Source organism: Microcaecilia unicolor, chromosome 5, assembly GCF_901765095.1.
Source record: "Microcaecilia unicolor chromosome 5, aMicUni1.1, whole genome shotgun sequence".
Classification (NCBI taxonomy): Eukaryota; Metazoa; Chordata; class Amphibia; order Gymnophiona; family Siphonopidae; genus Microcaecilia; species Microcaecilia unicolor.
Window position 1 is genome coordinate 58903008 of NC_044035.1, and position 12601 is coordinate 58915608.

Below are 12601 nucleotides of genomic sequence, written 5' to 3' on the forward strand. Positions count from 1 at the left end.
TCAAGAACCTTAGAAAAAAAAAATAGAAAATTAGAGGATAAAAGCTAGCTGGGTCAGATGTTTTCAAGAAAGAGATTTAATCTGAAGCAGAGACGCTTTAATAAAAAGGTGTGTGCTTTAGTTACCATCCCACCCCCTAAAACATATATAAATAGAAAACTATATTGGGAGAAATAAAAGAAAATTTAGAAGGAAGACCAAAAGAGAATACAACAGAACCAACATCAAGCCAGTAAATATTATGAAGACTAGCTAGTAGTGATGCTAAAACTAGCTTCTTGCATTAGTAGATAAACCTGAAGACAAAGATTCAAGCGTCCTCACCAATAAATTAAGCCTTTATTGTCAGAGGTGACATGATCAGGTGTTGGAGTTAGGCTACCTTTTTGGGCATGATCCCCCATTTCAGAGCTGTTCTTAAGCCAGTAGAATCTCTTTATAAATGTAGTTAATCTTAATATAGATAAATAAAATCTACTGGCTTAAGAACAGTGCTGTGTGTACACTGCTTTGACCTTTTGCTGTTAAAGGCATAACAAAAATAAACATGTTTTAGCAGTGATGCTTAAACCAGTCTTCAGGTCTCCACCGGTTGAAGGGCCCTTTTACAGAGCGGTGGTAAGCCCAATACGGGTTTACCGTTCACTCTGCCGGGACTACGGCCCGTCCAACGCAGCTGCTGGCGGTAGTCCCGCCCCGAGTGTGCACCATTTCTGTGGGGAAAAGAAATCCCCCGGAAATGTCTTGCATGGTGATAAGCTGGAAGTAATAGGGCATTGCTGCATACTGCCTGGTTACCACGGGAGGGCTAATGCGTGGGTAGCACATGCCAAAGTGCCACTACTGCCGGGGTAGCGTGTGTGCCTGGCGGGAATTCTGAGTTTGGTGCGTGCCAAAACCCGCAGTACAAAAATATTTGTCTATTTTTTTCTGTTGGGGGGGGGGGGGGATTCCTGGCGGTAATCGTTTGCGTGGCCATGTTGGTGTGCATTGCATAGTTACTGTGTGGGTACTGCATGAGCCCTTATCGCTAGGTCAATGGATGGCGATAAGGGCTCAGGCTGTAAATAAGCGTACGCTAATTTTAATTTTTGTGCACGCCCATTTCCCGGCCCATTAGAAAGTGACCTTTTTCCCAGCTGTGGTAAAAAGTGGCCCAGCGCAAACCAAAAAGATGCGCCCACATTACTGCAAGCCACTTTTTACTGCGGCTTTGTAAAGGGACCCCTTGATGAGGTAGTGTCAGCTGTCTTCTATCCCTGTCAGAACTAAGGATATCGCTTCTGTAACACATACAAACTCCATCACTCCCATCAAGCTGGAAACTTGAACTTAAGTAATCTTTATTGCAGTAAGACTGCCTGATGTAGACAGCTGGCCTAATATTGCCCATTTTATATCAGACTTGCAAACCACCACAAAAAACAGCCTCTATTTTGTAAAAATTCTATATTATGCAAATAAGTGAACATTTGAAACTCTTACACTGAAAACCAGATGTTTGGGCAGGCTCAAATGATGTTGAGATCTCTCCCATGGAGCTATACTCCTAAATAGGTTTTTCACTCCTTTACATTTCACAGAATCTGTCTATGTCCTACTACATTCCTAATGGGGTCAATTTTCAGTTGCAGGACCTCCAGCCCCCCTGTCACTGGGGGGGAGGGGGTCGGGTCACAGTTCCTGTTCCTGCAGAGAGGGGGGGGGGGGGGTTACTGCATTGGGGAGAATGGGTGGCCTGCTAGCATGCAAATGCATGCTGGACAGGGCTCGCAATTCCTCCCGAATGGTCTGCAAACCCGAACACCAGCTCCAAGCTGGCTTAGGGTTTGCCACGGACCTGCTCGCTGATCATTGGGGAGGATTACACTTAGCATGCCTTTGCATGCTACTTGCGCTGAGTCCTGTCTTGCATGCATTTGCATGCCAGTTGCATTCAGAGCCCGTGAGCGTGTTGTTTCACGAGCTTTGGGGCTCTGACCATGGGACGGTAGCAAATGCAAGCGCTAGTATGGTGCTAAGAGCCTCTAGCACCTGTGTTTGCTTCTGATCATCTGGGCATCTGTGAGGGAGTGTCGATAAAGGGAACTGGCTACTTGTTAATGCTCCACCACACCATGTTGTAAAGCTCTCAAGCCATCCACAACACCAATAAGAGAAGAGGTGTCGAGGTAGGGAATCCTACCAGCAGGAGAGTTGTTTTGAGGACCTAGCACAACTCATTACATTTCTCTATTTTCTACAATTTGAAACAGGGACCTCGCTATCAGTACTTTGGGTTTATTTTGTTTCACTTAAAAAGTTAGGGGTAAATATTCAGTGGTGAGCACTTTGCTGACCACTGCTGGCATTATTTCTGGATATTCAATGCCAGGCCATGTCTAGGTTTCAGCATTGAATATCTGGTTTATGCAGCTCCAGCTAACACATGGCCACTTTTATTTTTGTTATATTTGTACCCCGCGCTTTCCCACTCATGGCAGGCTCAATGCGGCTTACATGGGGCAATGGAGGGTTAAGTGACTTGCCCAGAGTCACAAGGAGCTGCCTGTGCCGGGAATCGAACTCAGTTCCTCAGGACCAAAGTCCACCACCCTAACTACTAGGCCACTTCTCCACTTAAGCTGATATTCAAGAACTTAAGTGGCCATGAGTTGCTGCATGAAGGTAGGACTGTGTTTTATGTGGTCTCATTTATGCGGTTACTCTGGCCAGTTAAGGGCTGAATATCGTCACTTAACTGGCCAAGTGCTGACTCCGTCCTGGAATGCTCCCAAAATAGCCAGCTTTCTCTTAGGCACTAATTGATCATTTTCAGCAGCGATAACCGCATAAATGCCACTGAAAATTAGTGGGTAGCCCCAAACAAGTCATTTCTAGCTGGTTAATCATTTTGAATATCGACCAGTTAGTGTTTTCCTTACCGTACAGTTTCTGTATTGCTTCTATCAGACCAATCCAACTCAAATGCTGATTCCTTGGGAATGTAATTTGGTTGCATGATTGATCCCCTCCTGTGGCTATGAGCCAGTCCTAGCACATGACCAATCTTGTGAACTGTCACCTGTGAAGATAAAGCCACTGCAAATGAGTCAATATCCCATAACTTTTTATACCTCCAATACAACTGTGGCAGTGTGGCTTGTGGCTGTCTGCAGGACCTCATAGAAATGTGGCAGTCACACACACAGTTTGAGGTTAAAAGTCAAAAGTGCACAAATGGGGTTGTGGTCAGCTCTGTTACTTCACAGGCTTAGTACTTTTAAGTAGAGTCCTCTCTCTCTCAAAATACAGTCCCAGTCAATACTTTTCATGGAGCTGGCTTCTAGCCAGGCCCAAACACTCTGGCAACTAAATACCACCCCAGGTCCCTTCTGGACACACATCAAATGTATACACTTTAGGAATACTCTTCAAGGTTCTCTTCTAGCTTGGCAGTCTTCTGTCCATGCATCATTAACTCCTGGAGGCTGACTTAACTGCTTACAGTTCCCACACCAGGGAAACACTTAGCTCTGGTTACTTCTCTTCCCTGGCACTACTCCCCTCAGGTCAGGGGCATACTGACAGAGATCTGGGCCCCTGGGCAGAAGGAGTCATTGGGGCACTCCCGGGCATAAAAGCCTCCGCCTCCACCTTTGTTTCCAGTGCCCTCCCACCTTGCACACTACAGCCCCAAGGCCTACCTTGAAGGGCCCTGGTGGTCTAATGGGCTCTTTGGGGGCAGAAAACAACCTCACTTTTTCCTGTCCACTGCCACTGCTGTACCTGGTGCCACCACTGCTTTTTAATGGCATCCGAGACTTCCTGTGGTCGCAGGTATTGGCAGTCTCAAAAGACTGCTGCAGGAAGTCTTGGCAGCCATTTTAAAGACGAAGCAGTGCTGGACAGAGCAGAGGCAGTGGGCAGGACAGAGTGGGGTTCTTTTCTGCCCCCAAAGAGGCCACTAGACCACCAGAGCCCTTCAAAGTAGGCCCAGGGGCTGTAATGTGCAGGGGGGAGGAGAGGCACTGGGCCCCCCAGAGCCTCTGAACCCTCAGGCACTGGCCGGAGTCCGCCCCTGCCTCAGGTACTGTACCCACAGTTGCCATTCCTTTACAGGCCTCTTGACTTGGGGCCTCTCTGAACTGTTCAGTTTTAGGACATTTAGGGCTTCTTTTATAAAGCCGCGCTAGTGATTCCCGTGTGGCAAATGAGAGCAAGCCCATAGGAACTGAATGGGCTTCCTCTCATTTGCTGCACCGAGAATCGGTAGAGCGGCTTTGTAAAAGAAGCCCTTAATTCCCTCCCTGCTTGAGCCCCACCCCTCTGACTCAGCAGGTTAACGTCACCTGCCATAAGGTAGTTCAACTTAGGCCTCAGTGACGGAGCGATCCTATGGAAACCCAGCCATGTACCACCCACTCCCTCACAATGTGAGATAGAGGAACGGCGGAGGAAGGAACAGGAGGAGGAGCTCCGGAGACTGCGGGATTTGGAGAGGGAGGAGGAGGAGAGGAAGAAAAATAAACTAAAAGCCCACCTTTTTGATGCTGCTTTAACTCCTAACCCTTATTCACTTGTTCAGAACCCTTATTTTATCATCCTCACTTTAATATTCCTTATCTCTTGTTTGTTCTGTATGTCTGTCCTAATTAGATTGTAAGCTCTGTCGAGGAGGGGCTGTCTCTTCATGTTCAAGTGTACAGCGCTGCGCATGTCTAGTAGCGCTTTAGAAATGATAAGTAGTAGTAGTAGTAATGTAGCTTCAGCTTCCAGTCCATATATATATATATATATACAAACAAAACTATAAAAGCTAATCGACACAATATTTTCTTTTTTTTTTTTTCATATCATTTCATATATTACCTTATATTCTGCACTTATCCAGAGCAGAGCACAATATATACACATAATAAAATCCCATCAATCACAAACATGCACATTAAGAAATACATCAGACTTGAGCTCTGCGTCCCCATCATACTGAAATCAGCTCCGAGCCTGCATCAAAAAAATGCTGTTTTAATAATTTCTTAAACAGACTCAAATATATCAACCGTGAGTCAATTAATACATCACTATCTTTCTATATCAATCACATAAATTATCTACTGTGAATACAATGGAAGGAAAAAGCCTCAGAACTTCTTTTGGACATGCATAGCTTTTGTGTTCATTCATTCCAGTCACTGGCAAAAAGCCTTCCGCTTGCAGCTGGTGAAAATTAATTTAACTTTAAGCATCATTAGACTCACTTATCTGAAATAAATAGGCCCGTCTCCAATGTTGGCCAGCATCTGTATAAGCTGAGCTGCCATTTTTTGTGCACTGCGGTGAAAATGAGTAGAGAAGCTGTCTGATAGTAAATATTGAACATCAGAGTTTGTTTTGGAGTTTGGTTCAGAATTAATTAATAAATGTGTTTTGTATAGTAATAAGCAATGCATTTTTTCCTAGCAAAACAGGTGCCGGTACTCAAATACCTGGCCACCCTTCAGGGGTAGGGTGATCACTGAGGAACCCACCCCCTGTAACCAGTCACAGAATCGATGACAAGGCAGAATTGGTGTATAGAGCCTGCAACTCTTTCATTAAAACTTAGGGAACATGGGTCAATTTTAGCAGACAATGGAAAAAAGGTGCCGGTACTTAGTACCCCCCAAGTACCCCCTCAAAAAAAGCCCTGGTTATAAGACTATGATAAGGTCCGTGACATTTTCCTGAAGCAGCAAGCTGAAGACTGAAAATTGTGAAACGCTGACCAGTGTTGGAGATGGGAAACAATTTATGGAAACAATTAATTTAATGATAAGAGTGATAGTTACAGCCCAAAACAACAGTGACATGACTGCACTCTACTTCCAAGAAAGCATATGGAAACCAGCACTAAGTGATGCTTAAATCCTAAACAGCAGTGGTATGATTCCTTTGGATCTATGAGGAAGCATTAGTTGCAACCCTAAAGCACAGTGATACAACTTTGAGACATTGGGTGACAGGCATGGGACAAGATGAATAGGATGTTGGATTCCATTATGGGAATTTGTGTGTCTTTGTCTGCATCTGCACGGACAGAATGGAATGGCCAATTTGGTGTTTGTCTGCTACCATTGCTCATTTCATATAGTGACATAAAGAGTAATTCAATAACAGGGGTCACCTAGGATAAGAGGGTAAGCAGGTACCTATTTCAAGCCTATTCTATAAAGAAAAGTAGGTCCTTTATATATATATAGATATATATATATATATATATATATATGTGTGTGTGTGTGTGTGTTGAATACTAGCAGAAGTGGCAGAAAATGTGCTTTCATTTAAGGTGTGATCACTTACACCAGCCCCCTAGATGTTAGCCAGCCAGGGGTAAATTCAGAAAAATCACTGATGTTGTGTGCTAAACGCGAAATCTAGAGCATAAGTCTACATTTATGAGCCTAAACCAGTGGTGTAATTACGTGGGGCCACGGGGGCCTGGGCCCCCGTAGATTTGGCCCCAGACCCCCCCTGCCGATGACCCTCTTGACTCCCCCCTCCCGCCGCCAACCCGCTGTCGCTGTCTCCTACCTTTGCTGGCGGGGGACCCCAACCCCCGCCAGCCAAGGTCCTCTTCTTCCGGCGCAAGGCTTCGTTCTGTTTCTGAGTCTGACGTCCTGCCAGGGCCCACCCACTTTGGACTCAGGCCCACCCAAAATTGTGACACTCTTGCTGTGGTTGGTTGGGATCCCAAAACCTTGCCAGCTGAAGATTTTCTCTCCTTGGGCAGCCAGTGTTCTGCCAAATGTCAGCCAGCAGCACTTGCCTTGAGCTGATGCTGAGAGTGGCCCTTCTGCACATGCTCAGTTTTCGCACATGCAAAAGCACTGAGCATGTATGGCCTGCCAGCAACAGCATTAGTTTGAGGCAAGTGCTGCCGGCTGCTGTTTGGAAGAGAGCTGACTGCTTGAGAAGGAGGAGGAGGAGGAAATCTTCAGCTGGCAGGGTTTGGGGATCCCCACCAGCTCAAGTATTTAATATTTGGGGTTTGTGGGCAGGAAGGGGTGGAGAAATGAGCAAACCAGTGGAGGACCAGGGGAAGGGGCGAATTCCATGCCTTCCCAAAATTGGTCATCTGGCTACGCCCCTAAGATACCTGCATGTTTGTGTGCTCCATCCATTCTCCACCCATCCATGCACAGTAAGCACTTTAAAACACAATGCACTCTTTTCTGCTAGCTGGTATTCTATACCAGCTCAATTACATGCACAAGTGGCCACTTTTGTGCAATGTTTCCTCTAAGGAGTAGCCTGGTGTGTACACATTTTTCGTGTGAGCACCAGTATTAGCAATGCATTTCTGTATATAGCACAAATAAATATTTTTTTGTGAGCAACCATGTAAAATCTGTGAGCAACGCTCCTAAAATGTACGAGCAATTGCTTAAGCGTTCCACTTAGAGGGAACATTGCTTATGTGCCTATGAATATCACCACTCGTGTGCATTCTAGCTGCTCCTTATAGAATTAACCCCTATAGTGTCTGTACATTGCTTATAAGGGAATGGGACTTGATATACCATCTTTCTGTGGTTACAATCAAAGCAGTTTAAATATTATATACAGGTATTTATTTTGTACTTCAGGCAATGGAGACTTAAGTGACTTGCCCTGAGTCACAAGAAGCTGCAGTGGAAATTGAACCCAGCGCCATTGGTTCTTAGCCAACTAGCCATTAGGCTACTCCCCCTCTTGTATGAATCTTCACATGGAAATTCTGCAAATTTCATGTATTGGGAAACAAACAAGCATGCAAGAATACTCTAGATATCTTACTTTCAGGAGACTGATCCCATTGTCGGTGCCAGCAGCTGTGAAACGTTCATCGTCATCAAAGTGAATGTCGCCCAATAGCCAGGTGTGTGCAAACTCCTGCCCCTCCCCATCAAATGTAAGGGCACAGCCCAAGTGCTAACCTGCAGAAGCCAAAAAGAAGAGCATTTTAACAGGTACCAGGGCAACACAGGAGAGTAAGGAAGGGAAGGTCCGTGGACTGTGTCTCTGGGATTACCAGTATATATGGGGTATAGATTTATTAGGGGGGCAAAGCTCTTGAAAGTTAATCAAAATCTGTTACTGTATATTATTCCAATGCAACGGTTGGGATGATATCTTTGGTAGTCCCTGCTTTCCAGTGGATATGATAATGCAAGGGTGAAACTGGGCAGTGATTAGTTAGTGTCCCATCATCAAATTAAGGGGCCCTTTTACTAAGCCATGCCAAAAAGTGGCCTGTATCACAATTTCTATTTTCCCCTTAATGTCCATGCGCTAATTTCCCAATTAGTGCATGGCCATTAGCACATGGGCCCTTACTGTTACCTATTTACTAGGTGGTAAGAGCTCTTGTGCTAACTCTGTGCTAATCAGGCAATATGCGATGATTTACCTGTGCAACCTGATTAGCATAGGGCATGCTTACTCTCTGCCTCTAAACATGTCTCCTGCGCTATAAAATATTTTAAATATTTCTAGCGTGAGATTAGCACATGCTGATCCCAGAACTACTGCAAGATGCCTGATTGCGTCTCACGGTAGTGCTTGTTTAATATGCGGTAAACATGAGTTAGTGCTTACCGCCATTTTGTAAAAAGGACCCTAAGCACACCAGGCCTAGGCCATACAGGTGAATCCAAAACTGATCTGAATCCAATGAGTGCATGCTTATCCTGAAGTACATAGTTTATTAAAACTTGCTATACCACCCAAGCTGACTCGCAGAACAGGGTGGTTTTAAAATACAATAAAACACATACAACTAACAGCATAGAAAGGAACTAAAAACTTCAATAGGAAAGAGGGTAATTCAAACATACCAAGTCACTTCCAGCAACACAGCATAGCTGCTGAGAGTGGGGGAGGGGGGGGCAAAATTCCCCGGGCCGGGCCTCCAGGGGGGACCTGTTGAGGGGGTCTCTCTCTCCTGCTCCTGACAGGACCCGAGTGATCGCAACCCGACAAGAGCAGGAGAGAGAAAATTCCGGCGCCGGGCCCCCCTTGCATTGCCTGCCTAGCAGCTGCTGGGCCCTCAGGCTGAGCATGCTCAGTCTTGAGACTGAGCATGTGCGACCAGAGGAAAGTAGCCGCAGGGGCAGGCAATGCTGGGCAGAGGAAGGAGCTGTGCTGCCTGCAGCTGGCGGGGCCAGCCAAGGTACTTCGGGTGGGCGGCGGCGATGACAATTCTGCCCCGGGCCTGGCTCAGTCTCTCGGCGGCCCTGGACAGAGACAGCCAAAGAAGAAAAGAGGGGACAGAAGGGGATGTGACTGCACCTTGATTACTGTGTGCAGTTCTGGTCACTTATTCACAGAAAAGATATAGTGGAATTAGAAAAGGTACAGAGAAGGGCAACGAAAATGATAAAGGGGATGGGACGACTTCCTTATGAGGAAAGGCTAAAGTGGCTAGGACTCTTCAGCTTGGAGAAAAGATGGCTGAGGGAAGATATGATAGAGGTCTATAAAATAATGAGTGGAATGGAACGGGTAGACGTGAATTGCTTGTTTACTCTTTCCAAAAATACTAGGACTAGGGGGCATGCAATGAAGCTAAATTTAAAACAAATAAATTTAACAAATTTAAAACAAATAGGAGAAAATATTTCTTCACTCAATGTGTAATTAAACTCTGGAATTCGTTGCCAGAGAATGTGGTAAAAGCAGTTTGCTTAGCGGGCTTTTAAAAAGGTTTGGAAATCTTCCTAAAAGAAAAGTCCATAAACCATTATTAAAATGGACTTGGCGAAAATCCACTGCTTATTTCTAGGTTAAGCATCATAAAATGTATTGTACTGTTTTGAGATCTTGCCAGGTACTTGTGACCTGGATTGGCCACTGTTGGAAAAAGGATGCTGGGCTTGATGGACCTTTGGTCTGTCTCAATATGGCAACATTTATGTATTTATGTACTAGGAAAGAAATTAACATAACCTAGACACCAGCAAGTTGGTTCGATCACATGAACCTTAGGGACTACTGCTGTTTGGGTAAGCTTATGAAATGAATCTGTTCTTTTTTTTGTTTTGTTTGTTTGTTTTTTGCATGGTGGACCTGACTCTTTTTTGTTTGTTTTGTTTTGATTTTTTTTTTTTTGGTCCTGCTTCTTTTGGACTTATAACTCAGTGAGAACTGGAGCTGGGGTCCGATGTCCTGAGCCTTCATTTTTAATAATTACCCAGGGATTTCCCCCTATTTTATCTCCTGTGCTCAACTCATTTCAGCCCAATCATTGCATTTCTCAGCTGGTGCCACACAGCAGCTCTCCTGCAATAGTGAGCCCAAAGACTGACTGCTGAGTATTGCCTGGGTGTGCAATGACTGGGACTCTCCTCACCTCCCAAATGCTGGTTGGAGTGGTGCCTCCATAGAGTCTTTGGCCTCAACAATTGAAAAGTGGGTCTGAGAAACAAACTCAGTGCTGTTGAGCCATCAGTAAACAAGCCTGCCTGATTTATTTTGCTTGTCACTGAGGGCAGAGGGCTTCTTACGCTCTCCCCGGCCCATCATTACCAGCTCAGGGGATGATGCTTTTTTTTATAAAGAAGGGATTTTGCATACCAAATCTGTCACTGAAATTCTTTAATCAGTACTATCTAAAGAGACTACAAACTATATCAAAGCTTTTTATGAACAAAATTGTTTTGGTGCTCAGAACTGTGAAGCATAGCCAGATAGTGGACAAGCTGTCACTTTTTAATCATCGCACCTCCTATATTGCCAACAATAAGTATATTTGTATGAATGGTCTACCAGGCTGCTTATAACGTATCATTGTTCATACATTCACTCAAAGATAACGTCATCCAATATCATTTTCTTGATAAAGTGAAAAAGAACAAATTGTACTTAACTTCAAATTGTATATTACCAGCTGCTCCACTTCAATTGTTTTCTGTGTCGGCTACAGGAGGCGTTTCAATATCCACCTCCAGATGCAATACTCAAAATGTGAAAATGAAGTGCTCAGGTGCTCCAAAGGATTTATTTTAAAAATATCTATATATATAAAACTCACCCTCAACGTTCTGAAGACAGTGACGTCAGTGAAGCCAAGCCCTGACTTCCTTCAAAAAGGTTTGAAGGTTCGTGGTGGTGAAGCCACCAAAATCGCTCCGGGCCCCGCCCTCGAGGGCGGAGCAATGGCAGAACAACGAAGGGGTTGGCAGGGAGGGAGGCAGGGAGGCAGGGGTGGGGGGTGGGAAATCGCTCTGGGCCCCGCCCTTGCGTCAAACGTCATGACGTTGAGGGCGGAGCGATGCCAGAACAACGTAGGGGTTGGCAGGCAGGGAGGGAGGGAGGCGGGGGGGCTGTTGCCGACAAAAACCTTGATGGCAGAACAACGAAGGGGTTCACAGGGAGGGAGGCGGGGGGGTTGCGAAATCGCTCCGGGCCCCGCCCTCGCGTCAAACGTCATGACATTGAGGGCGGAGCAATGGCAGAACAACGAAGGGGTTGGGCAGGGAGGGGGGGTGTTGGCGACGAAAACCTTGCTAGCGCCCATTTCATTTGTTCAGAAACGGGCCTCTTTTACTAGTGTTTCAATAATTCCAGGGAAAATTCCTCCACTTCTGGTCAAACCATCTCACATGCTGCTGGCTGAATCTCAACTGAATCTCTACATGGTGCCATGTTTCGCTATGACTGTGTCTTTGGGAGATTGCGCATTTTCATAATTAACAAACATTCTCTAATCATGCTGCAAACCATGTTCCCCTTCCTAACATCACCGAACATGGTTTGCAGCATGATTCTTAAAAAAGCACTATTCTATAAGCCACGCTTAGTCAGGTGTGGTTTATAGAATAGCGCTTTCACTCGGGAATTGCGCCTAACTTTAGGTGTGGCCATTTGCACCAACTAAAACATGGTGCAAATGTGCGTGCCTACATTAGATGTATAAATTTTAGGAACACCCCCATTCCACCCATTACCTGCCTATTTTTGTACCCATTTTTTTCAAATCACATTTAAAGTTTAAGTGCGGATCCCACACCTATATTTATGCACATAGGGCCAGATTCTATATAAGGCACCTAAAAAATTCGCGTGGCAAACATTTCCACTTAAGCATCCTATATAAAAATTTGCACCTCCAATGTTCCATGTCTAGCTGCCTGGGTTCATAACATCTCCTGACGACAGCCAGCCTCCAGCGTTCCATTCCCCCTGACTGTCCCGCCCTCGCATCAAGACGTAATGACTTCAGAGGGCGGAACAGTGAGAGGGAATGGAACGCTAGAGGCTGGCTGACGTCAGGAGATGTTACGAATGGAACGGAAGCCAGCGCCAGCCAGCCAGAGAACGTTCAGGTAAAAATCGAGGGGAGGAGAGAATCGCGGGACATCGAGGGGAGGGGGGAGGAAGGAAGGGAAGGGAAGGAGAGGGCAGGGCAGAGCAGAGGAGAATTGATTGGCATGGATGGGATGGGAGGACAGTAGAGGAGAGAATCGCGGGACATAGATGGGAGGGCAGGGAAGAGGAGAATCGCTGGACATGGAGGGGAGGGCAGGGGAGAGAGAAAAAAAAAAGCTTACATGACAGACTTCCTAGGGCCTGTTTCATTGTTGAGGAAACGGACATGGTT

The 12601-nt window shown here is 45.6% G+C and overlaps 1 protein-coding gene across 1 annotated transcript in view; it reads right to left on the reverse strand.

The window, feature by feature from the left end:
• Positions 1-12601, reverse strand: part of MMP21 (matrix metallopeptidase 21) — a 31127-nt gene continuing 18526 nt past the window's right edge. The window contains 4 exon segments of the mRNA XM_030204957.1: positions 1-8; positions 2925-2944; positions 2946-3064; positions 7798-7937. Of these exon segments, the coding sequence (XP_030060817.1) occupies positions 1-8; positions 2925-2944; positions 2946-3064; positions 7798-7937 (287 nt within the window).